Here is a 21,115-nt window from a genome sequence, read left to right on the forward strand (position 1 = left end):
TTCAACATTGTTGTTTACCATTGGCTTAAAATGTCAACAATTTAAATTCAATAAATATAAGACTCCAAAAAGATATCTACTTTTGCCCAATAAAGACGATTAAAGAGTCCGTTTTGGCAGGTTATATAACCCAAATAACCACTCTATTTCGTGGAACCATCAATGCATAATTTGGACTTATTTCAAATGGATTAGTTTTAGTTTATGTAATGACGTAGAAATTCAAAATTTGTAGCAACTAGGTAGCATTATTGTGAAGTGTAAATACTAATTTTCTTGGCCTAATATAGATCTAAAAAGCAACTCATGATAAATGCAAATTTAATATTAATAATGTTTCACCAACCATAAGATATCTTAGGGGATATTGGAATACCAAAGTATGACGCATTTGTTGAAGAAACCACATGTTCATAGATCATTCACCATTAACCATGCATCTTCTAGTTCCTATATATGGAAGAAAGATGTTTGTCACAAGAATAACAATTTGTTCTTGAAATCTTGTCGTCCTAAAAAGATTGGCCTAAGGAGGTGTTTGTCTCATCCTAAGTTCTTGAGAGTTGTGATGGCAACAAGTAAGTCTCATAATGTGAAAGCCATAGTGACTTTGAAACAAAGTGTTGGTGGTGTTATTAAGAATCTTGTTACTGGTATTGTTGGGAAGAATCACTTGGTTTTGGAGCTTGTTGGTGCTGACCTTAATCCAAGTAAGTTCATGACTTAATTCAATGTTTCTTCTCTTGATTTCATAAGTTCTTCAAATAATTTGCAAAAACAATCTATAATAAACTGTTTATCCAAACAGATTCCATAAATAATACTACCTCTACCTCTGTTCCTTTTTATAAGAGAGAACTTACTTTTTAAGTTCATTAAATAATCAATGTATCTAGTCTATAAACAGATCAAATACATTGGTTATTCAATAAACCTAAAAAGTGGCATGTCTCTTATAAAAAGTAACAGATGTAGAGGTAGTAACAGATAATAATTTTATTGCATATTTTTTCATGTATTTATTTTGATAAGCACATATGATATAAGATATAAATAAATTATTTATTAAAAAAAACTCAAAGTTTTTATTTTTTTTTTAGTTTATAATATTAGTTAATTGAAAGTTTAACTAAAATATTTTTCGAAAAAAATTTAATTTTAAAAAGCTTTTACATATCAGAAATATCATATGAATGGATTTATGATGAATTTGGAAATTTTGGAAAAAAAATGTAACTATAAAAAGATAAATGAAAAAAAAAAAGTTGAATTGTCCAAAACTTATTATGTGGAGTTTAATGGATATGCACTGACAGTGTAAAATAGTTTTACACTGTCATCCAATAGAAAATCACAAATTTGCCATGTCATTAGAAGTTTTTTAAAATAAAAGAGAGTTTTAATTGGATACATGATTGTGATTGATTGACAGTGTAAAACTATTTTACACTGTCAGTGCATCACCCATTTTCTCTATTATGAATGTGGACATGTGCAATTTTTTTTCCCTTGAAAATGAACGACCCAAAAATGTGTAGGACAAACCATTCAAGTCTATAATTGACATATGGATTACAACTAGATTAGAATAGATATCTCACAAGAAGTTTCCACAATTGGTAATATATAGATATATTTTGTTGATATATGTAGATATATATAGTAAGATAACATAGGGATTGAAGATTTGTGGCTACTAACTAGCCACCATTATGGTCACGTTTTTTTTTTATATGTCTTTGAAATGCAATTAATATATTGTGCTACTGAACACCAACCCCAACCAACTATAGCAACTGGATCTTGAAATTTTATCTACCCAGAAGGTTCACATTGAAGCCTTTAAGCTTAAGGTTGTGTTTGTGTAATGGCTACAACCAAAACTCATCATAATGTGAAGGCTTTAGTGAGTGTGAAACATAGTGATGTTGGTTTCATCAAGAATATTGTTACTTGTATTTTTGGTAACAATCACTTGCTTTTGGAGCTCGTCAGTGAGCAACTTCATTCAAGTAACTTTCAATTCATACCTTTCACGCGTGTGCGCATATACAGACACATGTGTTTGATATATGTTTGGATGATATGTATAGTATTGTGAAGTCTAATGTATTTGATTCTATTGGTTTATGTGTTTTAATCTGAAAAATGTAGATACGAACTCGGAGATAAAGACGATAAAAGGAAAAGCGCATGAGACTGACAAAAAAGAGAACGATGTGGAATATGAAGCAACGTTTGTGGTACCAGCGGATTTTGGGAATGTTGGTGCTGTTTTGGTTGAAAATGATCACGGCAGCGAGATATTTCTAAAGAATATAGTCCTTGATGGTTTCCCTGATGGTCCTGTTCATCTTTCTTGTCAATCATGGGTTCAACCGAAGCATGATTCTCCTACTAAGAGAGTTTTCTTCACTAACAAGGTACTAATAATGATAATGATAAAATTTCATCGTAATGTTATGTTGATTTTAATTTGTATGTTGTTTTAATTTATGCATGGATTAATTAATAGATGTATTTGCCATCGCAAACACCGAGTGGATTAAGAGAGCTGAGAGAAAATGAGCTAAAAGAATTAAGAGGGAATGGTGAAGGAGAAAGAAAAAGCTCAGACAGAATCTATGATTATGATGTGTACAATGATCTTGGTGATCCTGATATCAACAGTAAACTCAAAAGGCCTGTTCTTGGTGGCAACAAACAGTATCCATATCCTAGACGGTGTCGTACCGGTCGAAAGCATTCTAATACAGGTTATCTAGAATCATTTGCTACTGTTTTTTCGTAGTATGTGTTCTACGAGAGATTTGGTATTTTGAACATACTAAGCATATAAACATAAGGTTTTGTTGTTTTTGTTATATAGATCCATCATATGAAAAGAGAGATTTGAATTTCTATGTTCCTCGGGACGAGGCATTTGCTGAGATAAAGAAGATACAATTCAACGCAACAACGGTTTCGTCAGGAGTAAAAACTGTTTTGGAATCTTTAGATACAATTTTCACTGATATAGATCTTGGATTTGATAGTTTTGAAGACATAGACACACTTTTCAAAGAAGGATTTCAGTTACCAACATCTCTTGATTCCAATAACTTAAATTTGCTCCAAAAAGTCATTCCCAAGTTCATTAAGGCTGCAAATGATAGCCAAAATGTTTTGCGTTTTGATACACCAGAAGCACTTAAGAGTAAGCACATTTACTTCTTTTTAAATTTCTTGATAGCAATCAACTAAATATTTATTACTTTACTTGCTTTACAAGTTATTTGAATTACGAACTTTTTGAATTGCAGGAGACAAATTCTTTTGGCTATCAGATGAGGAATTCGCTAGGGAGACATTGGCAGGGGCCAATCCATATAGCATCCAATTAGTCAAGGTAAAAATTTATTTTAGAGTAGTATCATCTATAACTCGGAAAAAAATTTATTAATTTTTTTGTGTATTCATTGTGTAGGAATGGCCTATAAGAAGCAAATTAGATTCCCAAATATATGGTTCACCAGAATCAGCAATCACTAGAGAAGTCATCGAGTCGCAGATAATTGGTTATACCACAGTCGAAGAGGTATTAACTATTAAGCATCAATGATTTTATCACATATAGATTAGATTAATTAAAATTTGTTTAATTTGAGTACATGAAGGCCATTCAAGAGAAGAAATTGTTCATGCTAGACTACCATGATTTATATATACCATATGTAAGCAAAGTGAGGGAATTGAAGAATACTACACTGTATGGATCAAGAACATTGTTCTTCCTCACCAATCAAGGCACATTAAAGCCACTTGTTATTGAGCTTACTAGACCGATTATTGGTGACAAACCACAATGGAAACAAATCTTCACACCGGCTTCTGATTCGACGAATCTTTGGCTTTGGCGGCTTGCAAAAGCTCATGTTCTTGCACATGATACTGGTTACCATGAACTTATAAGCCACTGGTGAGTACACTCGTTATTATCTTCTGTCATGCATTTAAGATATGATAGTTCATAGTGCTAACTTTGTATATTGGAATTTGTTGATTTTTGTAGGTTAAGGACTCATTGTGTTGTAGAACCTTTTGTCATTGCAACAAATAGACAACTTAGCGCCATGCATCCGATTTACAAGTTACTTCATCCGCATCTTAGATATACTTTGGAGATAAATGCACTCGGGCGTGAGATTCTTATTAGTGCCTATGGAGTCATTGAAGACTCATTCTTTACTCAAAAGTATTCAATGGAATTATCGGCGGTGGCATATGATAAGCTTTGGCAGTTTGATTTGCAGGGACTACCAAATGATCTTATTTATAGGTAAAGTCTATAAATGCGGTCAAAATTGCGGCTACAAAACGTTGCAGAGACCTCAAAATCCTTTACATTGTTGTCAATCTACCACAATTGCGGTTACAGACCACAGTTTAAAATTGTGTTGAACATTATATACTAACTTTAGCTCATGGAAATTATCTTTTTAGAGGAATGGCTGTGGAAGATCCTAATGCACAACATGGAGTAAAGCTAGCAATTGAAGACTACCCTTTTGCGAATGACGGTCTTCTCATATGGGATGCAATAAAACAATGGGTGACAGAATATGTCAATCATCACTATCCAAGTCCAAGCATCATAGAATCTGATCAAGAGCTTCAAGCATGGTGGACAGAAATTCGAACAAAGGGTCACGGCGACAAATCAGAAGAACCATGGTGGCCAAAACTCAACACACAAAATGACCTTATTGACATCATCACCACTATAGCTTGGGTAGCATCTGCTCATCATTCAGCTACAAACTTCGCGCAATATGCTTACGGAGGCTATTTTCCCAACAGACCAACTGTTGCAAGAAACAAAATGCCTACAGAAGACCCTACAGAGGAAGAATGGGAAAAATTCATCAACAAACCCGAGCAAACACTTTTGGAGTGTCTTCCATCACAAATCCAAGCAACTTTGGTGATGACCATTTTGAACTTACTATCGTATCATTCGCCAGATGAAGAGTACTTGGGAGAACTCATTGAGCCGTCATGGGCTGAAAATCCAACTATAAAAGTAGCGTTTGAAAAATTCAATGGGAGATTGAAGGAAATTGAAGGTATAATAGACGCAAGAAATGCTGATAGTAATTTGAAAAATAGGAATGGAGCTGGGATAATGCCTTATGAGCTAATGAAACCATTTTCAGGACCAGGAGTTACCGGAAAGGGAGTTCCATATAGCATATCTATTTAGTAATCATGGATCACATGTTTCAATGATTTTATTACAGCAATAAGTCTTATCTATTTAGTAATCATGGATCAGATGTTTCATTAATTCTACTACAACAATAACTCATATATATCATGTTTATACAATTACTTTTAATCTTGTTTTTTGAGTAATGTTTTGTTTGAAGTTGTATTGTTTTTCTTTAATCTCTTAGATGATATTATTTTTATTGGTTTGATGAGTGATTTCTTAATAACTGTGGATGGGAGATAAATGTAACAATAATCATACCAAATTGGGCATACTAATGTCATATAGTATTCCATATTCCAGTTAAGTGTACCATACCACGGTATTTTATAACTCACTTAAGCACATCGTACCACCTTTTGCACTCATGTCTATATTGAACACAAGACATATGTCGTGTCACTCTTGTCCAGTTCAATATCGGTCCCTTAGACATATATCTTATGGTCATCCTTACAGACAATATTTGACTGGCAATAAAGTACTCGACTCCACATGTAGGGTCCATTATGGTTTCAAATCAAAAGGTTGTGTATACCACTATCACCTTGAGAATAACTTATGAAATTTGCATAACATTCTATATAGTATTCTCAGGGCGGGTCAGCCCAATATAAATTTACTCCTAACATTCATACATGTGTGAAGAACTGATAACTATTTATCCATGATTTATGAGATGTGATCATCGGCCTATCGACATAATAGTCTCAATGATTTAATGTTATCTCACTTTAGAGTAAAGTTTGACTATGGATACTTTAAGAATAATGTCCTTATGTTTAATGAATATCGTGATTAAGTCACATTTAATATTTCATTAAGTGGGATAGCTATTCTAGAGACTTTATTATTTTGGAAAAATAAACACAACAAAAAAAGCCTTTTTATTATAAATAAATTATAAATAAATAATTCGATACAAGTACCAAAACTATTGTCCTATTTGGTTTACACCAACAATCTTCCACTAACACTAAAGCTAATCAGACATACACCTAATACTCATAGATCTAGTAATCGGAATATCTTCACATCTCATCTATCTATTATCACTTGAACGAGGTGATATCGTTTAAGTATGTATTTGGATTATTTGTGAGATCTAGGATTCCTATCTTGTGCGATAGCGTCATTGTCATTACAATAGAGATTAATGGGATCCACTATGCTAGGGATTACGCCAAGTTCACTAATGAACTTCTTGATCCAAATATCTTCCTTTATTGCATTTGAGGCAACAATAGAGTCTTCCTCGGTTATAGAATCAGCAATTATATTTTGTTTTGAACTTTTCCAACTTACAGTACCACCATTTAAAAAACTCATAATCATATTGTGATATGAAGTCATCCCTATCTATCTGGAAGCTAGCATTGGTATATCCAATTACAACGAGCTCTTTCTGACCTCCATGGATCAAGAATGAGTCCTTAGTCCTTAAGTACTTAAGGATATTCTTGACAACAACCCAATGAACATCACCGGAATCAGACTAATACCTACTCGTTGCACTTAAAGTACACGAGACATCTGGTTGATTACATAACATGATATACATGATAGATCATATTGCAGATGCATATGGAATCGTATTCATGCGATCTATTTCTTCCTTTAGTGAAGTGGATTGTGTTTTTGATCAAAACAAGCCATGTTGCATAGCTATGAATCCATTTTTGGAATCATGGATATTAAAGGGTCTCAACACTTTGTCTATGCATGTACTCTAACTTAGGCCAAGCAATTTTTGTAATGTATCTCTATATATTATGATTTCTAATGTATAAGCTGCTTCACTCGGGTCCTTCATAGAAAAGCATTTTTCTAGTCAAGTTTTCACTTTTTGCAAAAAAGGGACATCTTTTCTAGTGAATAATGTGTCATCTACAAATATGTAAGAAAAACGACCATGTTCCCACTAACCTTCTTGTAGACACAGGGCTCATCTTTGTTTCTAATGAACTTTAGTGTTTATAAGAAAAGGTTCCAACTTCTGGAAGCTTGCTTCAATTCATAAATTTATCGCTATAATTTACATATCTTTTGGGCTTCTTCTGGTATATCAAATACTTCAGGTTGTGTCATGTACACATCCTTAAGAAAATTCACATAGAGGAAAACAATCTTGAAATCCATCTACCATATTTCATAATCACGATATGCAACGATAGTAAGTAAAATTTGAACATATTTGTGCATTGCAATTGGTGAAAGGTTTCATCATAGTCTACACCATGAATTTATTTATAGCTCTTAGCAACCAGTCTTGACTTATAAGTATGTATCTTACCATCAATATGAGTCTTCATTTTGAATACCAACTTGCATCTTATAGGATTAACTCCTACAAGAGGCTCTACCAAAGTCCAGACGAAATTTGTGTACATGAAATCTATTTCAGATTTCATGGCTTCTAGCCACTTCTCAAACTCAGGACCAGTAATGGCCTCTTAGTAGGTCACATGTTCATCTTGATCCATGATCAATACTTCTCCTTGTTCGGTTATGAGATATCCATATCTCTCAGGTTGGTGATATATAATGTTTAACCGACGATGGTCTTGTTCTACTTGACCAAGTTGTTCTTCCACAAATTCCTACTCTAGTTCCTTCATAAGTGTATCAACACTTTTATGATTCTTGGATTTCTGTAAGCTTTACTTTCCTCCAACTTATTCCTTTAGAAATAAAGTCTTTTTCTAGGAATACTCCAGTTCGAGCGACAAATACTTTGCCATCAGAAGGATTATAGAAGTAGTTTCCTCTTGTTTATTTAGAATACCCCACAAATAAGCATTTTAGATTTGAGATCAAGCTTAGTTGAAATTTATCTTTTCACATAAACTTCGCAACCATAAATCTTCATGTAAGATATATGTGGTTTCTTACCACTCCATATCTCATATGGTATCTTCTCAACCGTTTTGGATAAAACACAAGTGTATAAGTTATTGTCAATAGAGCATGTCTCTAAAAGGAGTTTGGAAGATCGGCGTAACTCATCATCATGAATTAGATCATGCCTAACAAGATCTGATTTCTTCTCTAAGATACACAACTTCATTATAATGTTCTAGCAAGAGAATAAACAAAAATGTAACGAATGTTTCTAGATGATAACTTTTAGACTGTATATTGTCGAACTTTTATAGAATTTATGAGTAATAATGTAATGTAATGAGCAACCCTCTAACTTATTGTTTTATTCTTTTATTTGATATATTTGCCACATTACATTAGGAGATTTAAGATTAATTTTAAAATGAGATTATTGTTGATATTTGTCATTTACAAATTAGCCCTTTTGCATGTGAAAATATTTGGAACAAAAAGGAGATAGTTGAGAGTTTGGTAGTAGCTTTAAATAGTTAATATATATAGTTGATGACAAAAAAAAACTTTAAAAATGTAAAATATTAATATATAAATAATAGGTAAAAGAATGTATATAACTTATAAGTTGATATGGATTTAACATACGTTGTATATAGTGCAATTCTCACACATAGAAAATACAGGATATGAAAAACTCTTGTGCTATTATTATCTTTTATTAAGGATCAAGCATACACATCACATTTGATTATTTATTTATTGATATATTCAAGCTTAAAGTACCAAACTTCAAATAGATATACTGTATGGAACTCCTTTTCCAGTAATTCCAGGTCCTGAAAATGGCTTCAATGACTCATAAGGCATTATACCAGCTCCATTTCTATTCTTCAAACTCTTATTTCCATTCCTTGAGTCTATAATACCTTCAATCTCTTTCAATCTCCTATGAAACTTTTCAAAGGCTGCTTTTATAGTTGGATTCTCACCCCAAGATGGTTCTATCTTTTCTCCAATGTACTCTTCATCTGGTGAATGTGCTGATAATATGTGCAAAATCACCATAAATATAGTTGCTTGAATTTGTGATGGAAAACACTCCAAAAGTGCTTGGTCTGGTTTGTTGATAAACTTTTCCCATTCTTCTTTTGTAGGGTCTTCTGTAGGCATTTTGTTTCTAGCAATGGTTGGTCTGTTAGGAAAATAGCCTCCATATGGATATTGTGTGAAGTTTACTGCTGAATGATGTGCAGATGCTACCCAAGCTATAGTGGTAATGATGTCAATAAGGTCTTTTTGTGTTTTGAGTTTTGGCCACCATGGTTCTTCGCTTTTGTCGCCATGTCCTACTGTTTTGATTTCTGTCCACCATGCTTGGAGCTCTTCGTCAGACTCTACGATTTTCGGGCTTGGATAGTAATGGTTTACATAATCTGTCACCCATTGTTTGATTGCATCCCATATTAGAAGACCATCATTTGCAAAAGGGTAGTCTTCGATTGCTAGCTTTAGGCCATGTTCTGCATTAGGATCTTCCACAGCCATTCCTCTGATAAAAAAATAACAATTAATATAGTCAAAATCGTGTCTGGTGTCTGACACAGGTCAAAGTATGTTAGTGTCCGACACTGAGACATATATTCCTAATGTCGACGTGTCAGTATTAATATTGTGTGTGTTTGGCTTGCATCTCGTGTCTGTGTTTGTATTAGTGCTTCATAGCGTAATATGCAACATCTATAATATAAATATTACCTATTGATAAGATCATTTGGAAGTGCCTGCAAATCAAATTGCCAAAGCTTATCATATGCCACAGAGCTTAATTCCATTGTATACTTTTTAGGAAAGAATGATATTTCAAGGATCCCGTTTGCATTAATAAGCACTTCGCGAGCAACTTTATTGATCTCCATGGTATATCTCAGATGCGGATGCAATAATCTATAAATCGGATGCATGGAACTGAGTTGTCTGTAGGTTGCAATTATTATCGGCTCAACAACACAATGAGTTCTTAGCCTGCAAAATTATACATTTAACAAATTACTAAGCTAGTACTAATTATAAGATTCTCATAACATCTCATAGATGATAGAAACTAATTGCTACTCACCAATGGCTTATAAGTTCATGATGACCAGAATCGTGAGCAAGAACATGAGCTTTCGCAAGCCTCCAAAGCCAGAGATTGGTGGAATGAGAAGCTGGTGTGAAAACTTGCTTCCATTGAGGCTTGCCGTCAATAATCGGTCTAGTGAGCTCAATAGCTAATGGCTTCAATATGCCTTGATTGGTGAGGAAGAAGAGTGTTCTTGATCCATATAGTGTTGTGCCCTCAATCTCTCTCACTTTACTTACATATGGTAAGTACAAATCATGATAGTCTAGCATGAACAACTTCTTTTCCTTAATAGCCTGTATAGTGTTCAAAAGAAATCATTTTTAAGCACTATACAATGTTAATTTAGTAGAAAATGCATTGATGCTTGAGTAGTACCTCTTCAAATGTGCTATAAGTGATTATTTGTGACTCAATGATTTCTCTAGTAATAGCTGATTCTGCTGGACCATAGACTTTGGGGTCTAGTTTACTTTTCAAAGGCCATTCCTATAAAAACTTCGAAAGTTATTTCACGTGTATGTAAATATTGTGAAAGGAGTAAAATGAATATTAGTTTGTAGCAATATCCATGCCTTAACCAATTGGATGCTATAAGGATTTGCACCGGCCAAAGTTTCTCTGGCAAACTCCACATCTGAAAACCAAAAGAATCTATCCCCTACGATTCCAAATCATGTAATCACATCAATTAGAAACTAGGAAAGATCTTTAATAACTTATTTATAAGATAAGACTTACTTTTCAATGGTTCCGGGGCATCAAAACGCAAAAGATTTTGGCTATCATTAGCAACGCTAATCAACTTTGGAATGACCCTTTGGAGAAACGTTAAGTCATTGGATTTAAGAGGCGGTAAATGAAACCCTTCTTTGTAAACTTCTTCTATGTCTTCAAAGCTTGAAAATCCAAGATTTGGATCAGTGAGGATTGTGTCTAAGGATTGAATAACTGCAGTCAAGCCTGAGGATATGCTAGAAGTGTTGAATTGCGTCTGTTTTATTTCAGAAAATGATTCATCGCGAGGAACATAGAAGTTAAAAGTACTCCTTTTTTCATACAGCGGGTCTGCATAAAAATATCGTGTTATAAACATATATATCTTGAAGCGTCGAAATAATATATGAACAATAAGAATAGATAACCTGCATCAGAATGCTTTCGACCGGTACGACAGCGTCTAGGATACGGATATTGTTTGGTGCCACCAAGAACAGGTCTTTTGAGTTCAATGCTGATGTCAGGATCTCCAAGATCATTGTACACATCATAGTCATATATTCTGTCTGATTCTTTTCTTTCTCCTTCTCCATTCCCTCTCAGTAAAACTAGCTCTTCTTTTCTCAATCTTCGCAACCCTTTCGGTGTTTGAGATGGTAAAAATGACTGCCACATCACATGCATATGTTAGATAACCATAGGAACATAAAAATTTCTCCAAAATTAACAGTGTTTAAAATACCTTGTCGGTGAAGAAAGCTCTCTTTGCAGGACTATCATGCTTGGGTTGAATCCAAGAATTGCATGTGAAATTGATAGGTCCATCAGAGAAGCCATGAAGGACTATACTCTTTAGAAAAACCTCCTTGTGTTGCTCATTTTCAACCAAAATAGCACCAACCTTCCCGAAATCTTTGGATAGCTTGAATTCCGCCTCATACTTCTCGTCACCCTCTTTTTCCTCTGTAAACTGAGCCGAGCCTTTTACCATCTCCTTCTCCAAGTAGTACGCTGCTACATTCATACAAATATATAATGCCGCTTAACAACATTCTAAAATGTACGTACTGCAAAACTCAACATGTTAATTTAAAATTCGAACATACCTTGATCAAGCTCATTGCTTACAAGTTCTAACACAAGTGTTTTTCCGACTAACTCTTCAACCTGTTGGATCCCTCCATCTACAAGATTCCTTAGAAGACCATCATCACTATGTTTCAAAGTAACAATAGCTTTCACTTTGATCAAGTTCTGAGATTTCGAGTTTGTGTCATCGTCGTCACCACTACTTCCCATCACAGCCTTCATACATTGAGTTACACAATCCATATGAAGCGAAGTCGTTAAATATCCGATAAGTGTTTAAGAGAGTTTAATTTCACTAATAATACTTATAAGAAAATCTATAATATATTATGAAAATCTTTCAAATATTTATAGGGAAGAAAATATAGTATTAGCTATAGAGATAAAGATTGTTGTGACCTTATTAGTCAACATCGTGCATTGCATGGTGTTTGCTTAACTTCTTCTAATGAAAATAACAATATTACACTCCAAAATAAGGTAGAAAATTTTTCATGGATATTTTAATATCTTTACGTTATGGTCTGTATTGGGGAAAGAAGAAGCACATGGTACACACTTAAAAAGAAAAATTGAAGTACGTATTTTCCAAAAATTAGTTAAAGACATTGTTGAATTTTGTTTGGAAATCCATTGGGGTAAATATGTTACTAAAGATTAACAGTGCGTTTTATGCAAGTGGTGTTAAGTGGTGTTGAGTTGGATTCAAGGGGGTTTAAGAAATCTCTAATTAAATATGACAATAAAGTCTCACCTAATTATGCTTGCTGTTTAAACATTACTTTTGTCAAATATGTCAATGAAAATGAAAATGCATAATTTGGACAACTAAAATTGAAATTGAAATTACCATAATTAGAGAGGTGATATTTAATTGGTATGATAAAAAAATTATAGCAACACACAAATATATTGATGTGTCACTGCATTCTTTAACTTTCCCTTTTGCAAAGATAAATCTATAATCATATTTATTACGTATCAAACACTAAATATGTGTGTTTTTTTCTTTATTTATGATAATTGTGTTACAAGATAAACTTAAACTTAAATTGGAATTATAAAATAAAATAAAACTTAAGCTTGTTTAACGTGAAGTGTTTGTCATAGGGAAAAAATGTCAAAGCAATGAAAGCATCTGATAAATGCAATTTATATATCAATAATGGTGTGTCACCAACCATAATTCTTTTGCTACAACTATTATTTCCCTTATGCTACACACTATTTGGAGACCAATTTTCCCACCCCCAACATCAATGCATTCAAACAACTTGTGTGGTCCGGATATAAGTCGGAAAATATGAATGGTTGATTAGTAGCGATTACGGAGAAGCTGAACCCACACTAGGTACCTTTATTAGGCCTTAATTTATAAAACTATAGGTTAATTGATGAAGGGGGTGAGTGTTGGACCAAAAATAAAGGATGAAAGGACAAATCTAAATTAAAGCTGCTTCCTAAGATATATCTGAGTGTATTAGAGAACAAACATGGAGAAAAAAAGAGGCTAATCACACTAAAACAAACACTACAACTTCTAAGTTTTCTGCTTTCTGTACTCAGTGGTCATTGGACTTCCATTAAGAAGACAGACAGCCACAGCCACCGCCACCTGGGTATGAAATGAAAATTTGATGCTTTACTTCCTATGCTTTTTCAACAGAGGTTCTGATTGTCCATCTCCCTGCCAAATTTGAACATTTAAAAGGAGATTAATATCAATTAAGAAAATAATACACCATAATTACACAGATTTTTGGCTAAACTAAGATCAGAAAAATATACTAAGTCGAACAACAATTGCAATGCATATTTGTCGCATACAACTAACTATACACATTGAAATAATGAACAAACTTACAGCATGAGATAGTTGCTCGCGGATATAGGCCATTGATCGTAGCATAGCACCCAATGTATCCTTGGACACCTGAAACTTAACTTCTGACTCGCCGGATGTTGTATCCGCATCTTGAAGCTGAACATTTACAAAATTTAAATTCAACACACAAAAAGCGGGTCAAAGATGAGAGGCAAATAATCAAATAATAACACAGTAGTATAATATGCTACAACAAGAGACATGAGGTCCGTAATATAATTAGGAACAAGATATTTCAGCATTTGTTCTTATTCATATCTCTCTTTCTATTTTTTAAGAGAGGGAGGGAGCAAAGGTGATCAGGGAGACCTAATAATGCTTGTGATTTCCAAGTTGTGAATAAGAACTGTATTTGTAAGATACAATATCAAACTGAGTAACAACTTCAAAAAGAAGTTATATCATATATGTGCGCATATGATCGAAGACTATGCCCAGTAAGACAATATTTGGCCACCTGGAAATAGTAGAGCCCATGAATTATTAAATCAATTTTAAAAGTCACAAGTAAACTAAGTCCTTACATGATGGAGTAAATATTAAAAAGAAGAAAACACAACAAAGCTGAAAAGTAACATGGATTAGGAATAGGGCACATTATTTTAAGGAATCCTCCGATGATTGGGAAAATCAAAATTGCTATCAACCTTCACTTAATTTCATAAGAATCTGGTTATTTCTTGAAATGGAAATCCAAATTCAAGTGGCGTTTATCAATGAGGTCATACCAATCCAGGTTGGATCCATCGCAAACGGCCTAAAAATATTGCACCTATTAATTCACCCTCTGAAATTGTGCATTGGATCTAGTTGTTTGATTGAAATTGAGAATTATATGATTTTGATAATATCATACAGATCCATTATTGAACCAAAAGTAAACATATTAGACTATTTATAGAAAGAATTATCCAAACAAAAGAAAATAAGTAACGCATAATAAAATAATAGCCAAGTATATGAAAATATAGCTTAGCCAAACAAAGCCTAAAGACTTGTAACAAACTGTGCCGAGTCAGCACAGTCTGATTGAGATGTAAATACTCAACCTAATGAGTATTGTAGCTAATTTCCCTTTTGAGATTTCATAATAACATAATAATAATATAGAATATTCTAGACCTATCTATCTCTCTTCTTCCATTTCTCTCTTTCTATTAACACAACGACATTATATAAAACTACTGTTCCGTGTGTGGAACCCTTAGAGGAGAAAGTATTCTCTTTTGTGAAGGGGAAAACCTTGAGGAGAGGTTCTCTCCTATTTTTCAATAAAAGTGTTCTTTCTTTGGAATCCAATTCTTGGGTTCCTAACAATTGGTTCGAACCTGCCGGATCTTTAAGGAGTGCCAGTGTTGTTGGAGATGGAGGCATCACATAGGGTGAATTTACTTTTACAGGGAAAAACCCCATTAAGGCTTGCAAGAGCTGAAAAGATTTTTGAGGTGCAAGAAACTCGGGAGTTCGATTAGTTGCAAAGGCCTTTCATGAGCATGGAGGGAGAAGTCATGTGTTGGTTCAGTTCTTGGTGTCAAAAGGACCCAAATTCAAACTGGGCATCATTCTCTTCGAAAGGAAGTTTGACCACAGATGTTTAAAGATGAATCGAGGTGTGCTTTTCTAGTATTAGAACTGTTATGAAACAAAAATTATAAAAAATATTAAGGACAGGTTTAGAAAATAAAATCACATACCTTGAGATTTATTACAGCAACCTTATTTGCTGGTGTTGAGAGCTGTTCACTGATATAGGCCATAGACTTCAGCATTGGCTCCAAAGAAACTCTTGAGAGCTGAAACTTAACCTCAGCTTCTGTTGATGGACTCCTACCATAATCTTGCAACTGCAATATAGTGCTTGAAATATGTTAAAAGGACTAAATTTTATAATTGGTTACCAATTATAATATGAAAGAGGAAAATCAAAGTACTTTTCCAACTGAAAGGCTACGGAAGACATCGATAACTATACAAATAAAGTACTGAAATCTAGACCAACTTTAAAGCTAAGCTAAATTAAGAATATTAGAATTTACTTTTTCTTAGTAGAGAGGATAATAAGAGCATACCTTCAGATTGATAACAGCTACTTTACTCCCATGACTGGAGTTTTTGTTCTCCATTACCCATGTCATGGATTTTAGGCATGGAAGAACCGCCTATATAAAATAAAACAAGGATCAAATTAATTCCATGGTCCATTGAACAATAGAAACATATGGTAAAAGGATCTTTTCCAAGTACCATGTTTCCAGAAGAACCATCATCTCGATGAAGATACACTGGGGCCGTTCGTGGCAAATTTAGGTCAGCAACTGATTGAACTGGACCACCAGAATCATTAAGATTAAACCTCGTTATTTCATCGTGTCGCGGCCACAAAAGAGGAGTTAAATCTGAAGTTGAACTGGTGGTGGTCTTCTTGTCATTATAAGTAGTCCCGCTGACTTGATTATTAGGAGGTGTTGCTTTGGCAACACTTCTTTTCATCGCAGCAACCTTCTTTCCACCTTCTTTAAGACCAGTCACTGCAGCATTATAAGTTTCCACAGTTACTGCTCCTTCCTCGGCATATCTTATGGCTTCCCGACATAGATTACTGTACCTCAATGTCAGAGACTCCTGACTATGTAATTCACCAGTACGTTCATCCGATCCAGCGCTACTTTTTGCATTTTTTGTCCACCGTTTTAAGATGTAATAGGATGGTAATGTAAGTACATTTGTCACAGTGAAAACAGTTAAAATGTGCCTGCAAAGAATGCCTGAATACTCAAACATTTGGCAAGTACAGTTAGCTCTCAATTCAGCATGGTTGAATGCAACAGTATATGCCTTGTCAACATCCTCAAATTTCGCAACCTTGAATGTGCTATTTACATCATCTCCTTCAATTATATTTGCAGTATAAACAAAAGTTTCAACTAGCTCTTCCTGAAACTTCAAAAATATTTTTCTTGTATAAAGATTAGCAGCCTGTTTCTCCATTGGTGAAGGTGTCCTCAAAACTGGTGTCGTGCAAATTGTCTCGAAGTCTGCTTCTATTTCCTTTTCAATCCAGCTCTCTAGAGCTTTTTCATATTGCTTAAAGAACAATGGCAATGTCATCTGTTGGATGACATAACCATCAAAAAAAGAACCACCAAATCCTTGATTAGGAGACATTGCAGCAAAAAATGAATCACGGAAGTATGCTGGAACCCATTGAGCACGAGCATTATACAAGGACTGAAGCCAATCATTGCTTCTAAGCTCATATTTATCAAGGATAGAATTCCAAGACAACTCAAACTCTTCGATGGTTTCTGTCAAGTTAATACAATTATAAAGTTCACCCTGAAAATTTGGATGCGATAGACACACATGGGCCAACTTTTCCTGGCCTTCTCTCAATACATGCCACTTGTTAATACAGTGGCGAGTTTGTGGGAAAACTTGTGAAACTGCTGCCTGTATGGCTCTGTCTTGATCGGTAATTAACGAGACAGGCTGTCGATCATTCATTGCTGTGAGAAATGTCTTAAAGAGCCACAAAAAAGAAGCCTCCGAGTCGTCCAAAAGGAGTGCACAACCAAACAAAACCACCTGGCCATGATTGTTGACTCCAGTAAAAGGAGCAAATGGCACTCTATACTGGTTAGCTCTGCACGTGGTATCCAGATGAACTGCATCACCAAAATGACTGTAAGCTGTCCTGGATCGGGCATCAGCCCAAAAGACATTCGACATATGATTGTCTTCATCCAGCTGTATAGCATAGAAGAAACCAGGATTCTCAGCCTGCATTTTCATAAAATACTCCAGCAGATTATGGGCATCCTTCCCTAATGTCCTGTTTTGAAAAGGGGGCCTGACAGTATAATTACCTGATGTGGCATTTTTAACAGGGTGACTTACTTCAGAAGCAGTGGCAGCATGAATATTTAGCACCGCACAACTATTCTGATTAGAAATATGATGATTCCCATCCATAGATAAATACATGACACCACTCGGAACAAGTCCAACTCCTTGATAACTCTCAGGCATAGTCCTCCCGACACTGGAAAAATGCTTACCCTGATGAAGGCTCGGCGCCTCGCTGGAACTCCCCGTCGAATGACTATGCTCCCTCACAAACTTGGTTACAACCCATTTATTTTGACCCTTCAGCTCAATCCTAATCATCGCGTCACACCCCTCATTAAACCTTTTCTTTAAACCCTCCCTCTCACACACAAACTCCTTATACACATTCAACCCGTCGGCTTTAGCGCGGCTACGTGAGCCAACCTTAGAGGTGAAACCGATGTGCTTCGCGTAATCATCATAGTAAGCCTTGGCAACTTCTTCTGAATCGAATTCCATACCCAAATACGGCTCGGAAATCCCATCCTCATCGTAAAATCCAGAGTTTTCAGCATTGTTAATTTCACTGTCACTAGGTTCTGCATCCGCGTCATCTGACTTAGCTTGATGATCACTTTCTTCTTCAGCATTTATCACATGAACATCCATTTGAAACAATGTATACTCCTATGCTACTTTGTCTAATTCATAGTCTACAATAACACTGAAGCTTAATCTAAAAAATTGAGGGAATTAATTGACGAAACGGTAAGGCAGAAATTAAATTGACAAGAAGAATAATAACCTAACTTACAGAAAAAATGATAAGCTCCAAAGATTAACACAAGGTGAGGGAGGACAAACTGATTCACGAATTTTCCATGTTGAGTTGTGAAAAAGCAAATTCGTTGAAAGCACTTCTCTTCCGAGTGGTGGAAAAACGCGGGGAACAAAACGACGGTGTTTCGGAGGTGGTTAGGGCTTCTCGACCACCGGGAGTTGCAGAGGAGAGAGAGAGAGGGAGAGGGAGAGGGAGAGGAAAGAGAATGTGAGTGGGTGTCACGGATTCAACGTGAGATAAGTACACACGCGTGATGTGTACCGTTGGATTACGATCGAACGGTTGGCATTGAGTAAGATGAAACGACTTTAGCTTTTAACAATGTGGGATCTGAAATAAAGGTGTACGTTTGTGGTGCGATTTGCCAAGTGCATGCATACCACCAAATGTTGTGGGTACAACACTTTTCATTGTATTCTTCGTTTTTTTTTTTACTATTTGTTTATTTATCTTCTTTTTATGAAATCATTTTAGTAACTCTTTTGTAGTTCTACTGAGTTTTTAATTAGATTTTTGTAGTAGTCATAAAGATATATGGCACTCCCTCATATCTGAATTATAAAAAAAGGAAACTTTTAAATTTATTGAGTAATGAATGTATCTGGTCTACATAAAAGATTTGATAAATTTATTATTCAATGAATTTAAAATAGAGAATATTTATTTATAATAAAGGCCGGAAGTATATATATTAAAATATGTCTCAAAATCTTATTGAAAGTATGTTATTAAAATACCATACATATTAATTAACTAGATATCTTTTCTCGCGCATCATGTCTGTTTTCAAAAATATCTCATGTTTCTAGAGGCGTTTTTTGGAAGACTTTTTTTTTTATTTAATGTTGGATTGTTTCATAGATACATTTAGGGAACCTTTATTTAAACAATTCAATGTAAAATATAAAAAAATGTGTTTTCGGATATACACATCCGAAAGCGAACGACAAAAATAAAATTTCATTAGATGCCTCCTTTTTGAAAGAACAAAATTGTGAGATTTCAAGTCGAACAAAACATAGCATTGACATTATAGAATGAATGGTTGGATATGTTGAAATATTAGGTTTAATATTAAATATAATCCAAGTTGAATAAGCCCAAGCCCAATTAGGGGTTGTATATAAATAGTCATAGGTTATATTCTTATTTCCTTTATTATTCTCTCTTTCTCTCCTCGCTAAAAGTGCCTCACGCACAAACAAATTGGTATCTAGAACTTCCGGTTATTGTTCCAGGGAACGTGAATCAATTGCTGCAAAGATGAATGGTACTAATAGCATTATTCTCTTCCAACTCTTGACGACAAGAATTGGATCCAATGGAAGAAACAGATGCAATCCTTGTTTAGTTTCTATGAAACCCTAGAAGTGGTTACCGACGGTGTACCTGTGTTGGCTGCAGATGCAACCGAAGCACAAAAAACAGCCCACAAGGAAGTCAAGAAGAAAGATTGCAAGGTTGCGTATTTGATTCAGACGGCGGTAGATTCAGCAAACTTCGACAGAATTTCTCATGCATAATTGGCGAAGGAGGCGTAGGATATTCTGATGAAGTATTATGAAGGAGGTGAGAAAGTCAAGGTTGTCAAGTTGCAGACCTTGCATCGGCAATATGAGTTGTTGTCGATGGGAGAAGATGAAAAGATTGCAGTATATGTGTCAAAAGTCCAGAAACTCGTCCATATCATGAAGGGTTGTGGTGAAACCCTAACTGATAAGATGATAGTTGAGAAGGTAATGTGTATGTTGACCTCTCACTTTGATCATGTTATCGTAGCTATTCAAGAATCCAACAAAGTCGAAGACCTAAAATGGGAGGATCTGGTTGGTTCGTTGGAGGCTCATGAGATTAGGATTGTTGAAAGAAAGGGAGTTCATGATTCGATACAGGCACTACAGGTTCAGTCGTGGAAAAAGGATGGTAGTTCCAACAAATTCAAAGGAAAATTCGACAAGACTCAAGGCAAGAAGTCTTGGTCGAACCCTCACAAGCATCATGTCAATGATAGAGCTTCTAAATCCTCGAAAAGAGAAGGAGGGAACTATCGAAAGGACAAAGAAGATAAAAAAGGTGTGCAATGCTATAACTGTGAAAAATGGGGTCACATGTCCAAACATTATTGGTACAAGAAAGACAATGGATCGAAAAAAGGCAAGGACGAAGGAACGAACCTTGCATGCCAAGATTCAGATGATTCTGAAGGTGGTATGGTGGTTATGGCTGCAGTTGTAGATAACCATGTTGAATCCAAAATGTGATTTCTCGACTCAGGCTGCTCAAATCACATTACTGGCCAAAATGTGTGGTTGGCAGATATTGACGAGTCGAAGAAGAGCAAGGTAAAAATTGCTGATAACAATTCGTTGCAAGCATAAGGTACGGGCAACATAGTTTTTCAGCTGAGCAATGGAGCAAAAGCTATGATCAAAGATGTGCTCTATGTACTTGGAATGAAGTGCAACTTGTTAATTGTTGGACAACTGGTCGAAAGAGGTTTCTCAGTTGTCATGAAAGATGGAGTTTGTAAATTGTTCGAAA

General features: G+C 34.9%; 4 protein-coding genes across 9 annotated transcripts; 2 read left to right on the top strand and 2 right to left on the bottom strand.

The window, feature by feature from the left end:
* The first annotated feature begins 302 nt into the window (after positions 1-302).
* Positions 303-5,377, top strand: LOC131628929 (linoleate 13S-lipoxygenase 2-1, chloroplastic-like). Of its 2 annotated transcripts, none has more exons than XM_058899737.1 (9): positions 303-710; positions 2,155-2,423; positions 2,516-2,756; positions 2,870-3,196; positions 3,303-3,388; positions 3,467-3,577; positions 3,657-3,958; positions 4,052-4,318; positions 4,483-5,377. In XM_058899737.1, the coding sequence occupies exons 1-9, from the start codon at positions 383-385 to the stop codon at positions 5,240-5,242; spliced, it is 2,691 nt and encodes an 896-aa protein (XP_058755720.1). In that variant the 5' UTR covers positions 303-382; the 3' UTR covers positions 5,243-5,377. The 2 variants fall into 2 exon arrangements, with proteins under 2 accessions (XP_058755720.1, XP_058755721.1); XM_058899738.1 differs by lacking the exon at positions 303-710 and adding an exon at positions 1,789-2,012.
* Positions 5,378-8,767: 3,390 nt separating this feature from the next.
* Positions 8,768-12,337, bottom strand: LOC131628931 (linoleate 13S-lipoxygenase 2-1, chloroplastic-like). Of its 2 annotated transcripts, none has more exons than XM_058899744.1 (9): positions 12,038-12,337; positions 11,674-11,942; positions 11,357-11,597; positions 10,953-11,279; positions 10,787-10,872; positions 10,590-10,700; positions 10,206-10,507; positions 9,845-10,111; positions 8,768-9,638 (listed from the first exon to the last, which is right to left on the bottom strand). In XM_058899744.1, exons 1-9 carry the CDS (start codon positions 12,261-12,263, stop codon positions 8,879-8,881), a joined length of 2,589 nt encoding a protein of 862 aa, XP_058755727.1. In that variant the 5' UTR covers positions 12,264-12,337; the 3' UTR covers positions 8,768-8,878. The 2 variants fall into 2 exon arrangements, with proteins under 2 accessions (XP_058755727.1, XP_058755726.1); XM_058899743.1 differs by having other exon boundaries at positions 11,674-11,945.
* Positions 12,338-13,157: 820 nt separating this feature from the next.
* LOC131628930 (protein FAR1-RELATED SEQUENCE 3) lies at positions 13,158-19,010 on the bottom strand. Of its 4 annotated transcripts, none has more exons than XM_058899741.1 (6): positions 18,548-19,010; positions 16,150-18,446; positions 15,975-16,064; positions 15,600-15,749; positions 13,885-14,001; positions 13,158-13,707 (listed from the first exon to the last, which is right to left on the bottom strand). In XM_058899741.1, the coding sequence occupies exons 2-6, from the start codon at positions 18,400-18,402 to the stop codon at positions 13,663-13,665; spliced, it is 2,655 nt and encodes an 884-aa protein (XP_058755724.1). In that variant the 5' UTR covers positions 18,403-18,446; positions 18,548-19,010; the 3' UTR covers positions 13,158-13,662. The 4 variants fall into 4 exon arrangements, with proteins under 4 accessions (XP_058755724.1, XP_058755725.1, XP_058755723.1 ...); XM_058899742.1 differs by having other exon boundaries at positions 16,150-18,457; XM_058899740.1 differs by having other exon boundaries at positions 16,150-18,469.
* A 1,114-nt stretch (positions 19,011-20,124) lies between these two features.
* LOC131628905 (uncharacterized) lies at positions 20,125-20,835 on the top strand. Its single transcript, XM_058899712.1, has 2 exons — positions 20,125-20,269; positions 20,354-20,835. The coding sequence occupies exons 1-2, from the start codon at positions 20,125-20,127 to the stop codon at positions 20,833-20,835; spliced, it is 627 nt and encodes a 208-aa protein (XP_058755695.1).
* Positions 20,836-21,115: the final 280 nt, after the last annotated feature.

The sequence above is a fragment of the Vicia villosa genome, unplaced genomic scaffold, assembly GCF_029867415.1.
Source record: "Vicia villosa cultivar HV-30 ecotype Madison, WI unplaced genomic scaffold, Vvil1.0 ctg.000493F_1_1, whole genome shotgun sequence".
In the NCBI taxonomy this organism is placed as follows: domain Eukaryota; kingdom Viridiplantae; phylum Streptophyta; class Magnoliopsida; order Fabales; family Fabaceae; genus Vicia; species Vicia villosa.

Coding starts and splice junctions, on each gene's coding strand:
- LOC131628929 (XM_058899737.1), top strand. CDS start 383: ATGACGCATTTGTTGAAGAAACCACATGTTCATAGATCATTCACCATT. Junction 711..2,154: donor TGGTGCTGACCTTAATCCAA/GTAAGTTCATGA, acceptor TGAAAAATGTAG/ATACGAACTCGGAGATAAAG. Junction 3,389..3,466: donor ATAGCATCCAATTAGTCAAG/GTAAAAATTTAT, acceptor TTCATTGTGTAG/GAATGGCCTATAAGAAGCAA.
- LOC131628931 (XM_058899743.1), bottom strand. CDS start 12,263: ATGGATTGTGTAACTCAATGTATGAAGGCTGTGATGGGAAGTAGTGGT. Junction 11,280..11,356: donor TCGAAAGCATTCTGATGCAG/GTTATCTATTCT, acceptor ATTTTTATGCAG/ACCCGCTGTATGAAAAAAGG. Junction 10,112..10,205: donor CATGAACTTATAAGCCATTG/GTGAGTAGCAAT, acceptor ATAATTTTGCAG/GCTAAGAACTCATTGTGTTG.
- LOC131628930 (XM_058899741.1), bottom strand. CDS start 18,402: ATGGATGTTCATGTGATAAATGCTGAAGAAGAAAGTGATCATCAAGCT. Junction 15,750..15,974: donor TAGCTGTTATCAATCTGAAG/GTATGCTCTTAT, acceptor ACTATATTGCAG/TTGCAAGATTATGGTAGGAG. Junction 13,708..13,884: donor GCGAGCAACTATCTCATGCT/GTAAGTTTGTTC, acceptor CAAATTTGGCAG/GGAGATGGACAATCAGAACC.
- LOC131628905 (XM_058899712.1), top strand. CDS start 20,125: ATGAAGTATTATGAAGGAGGTGAGAAAGTCAAGGTTGTCAAGTTGCAG. Junction 20,270..20,353: donor ACTCGTCCATATCATGAAGG/GTTGTGGTGAAA, acceptor ATGTTATCGTAG/CTATTCAAGAATCCAACAAA.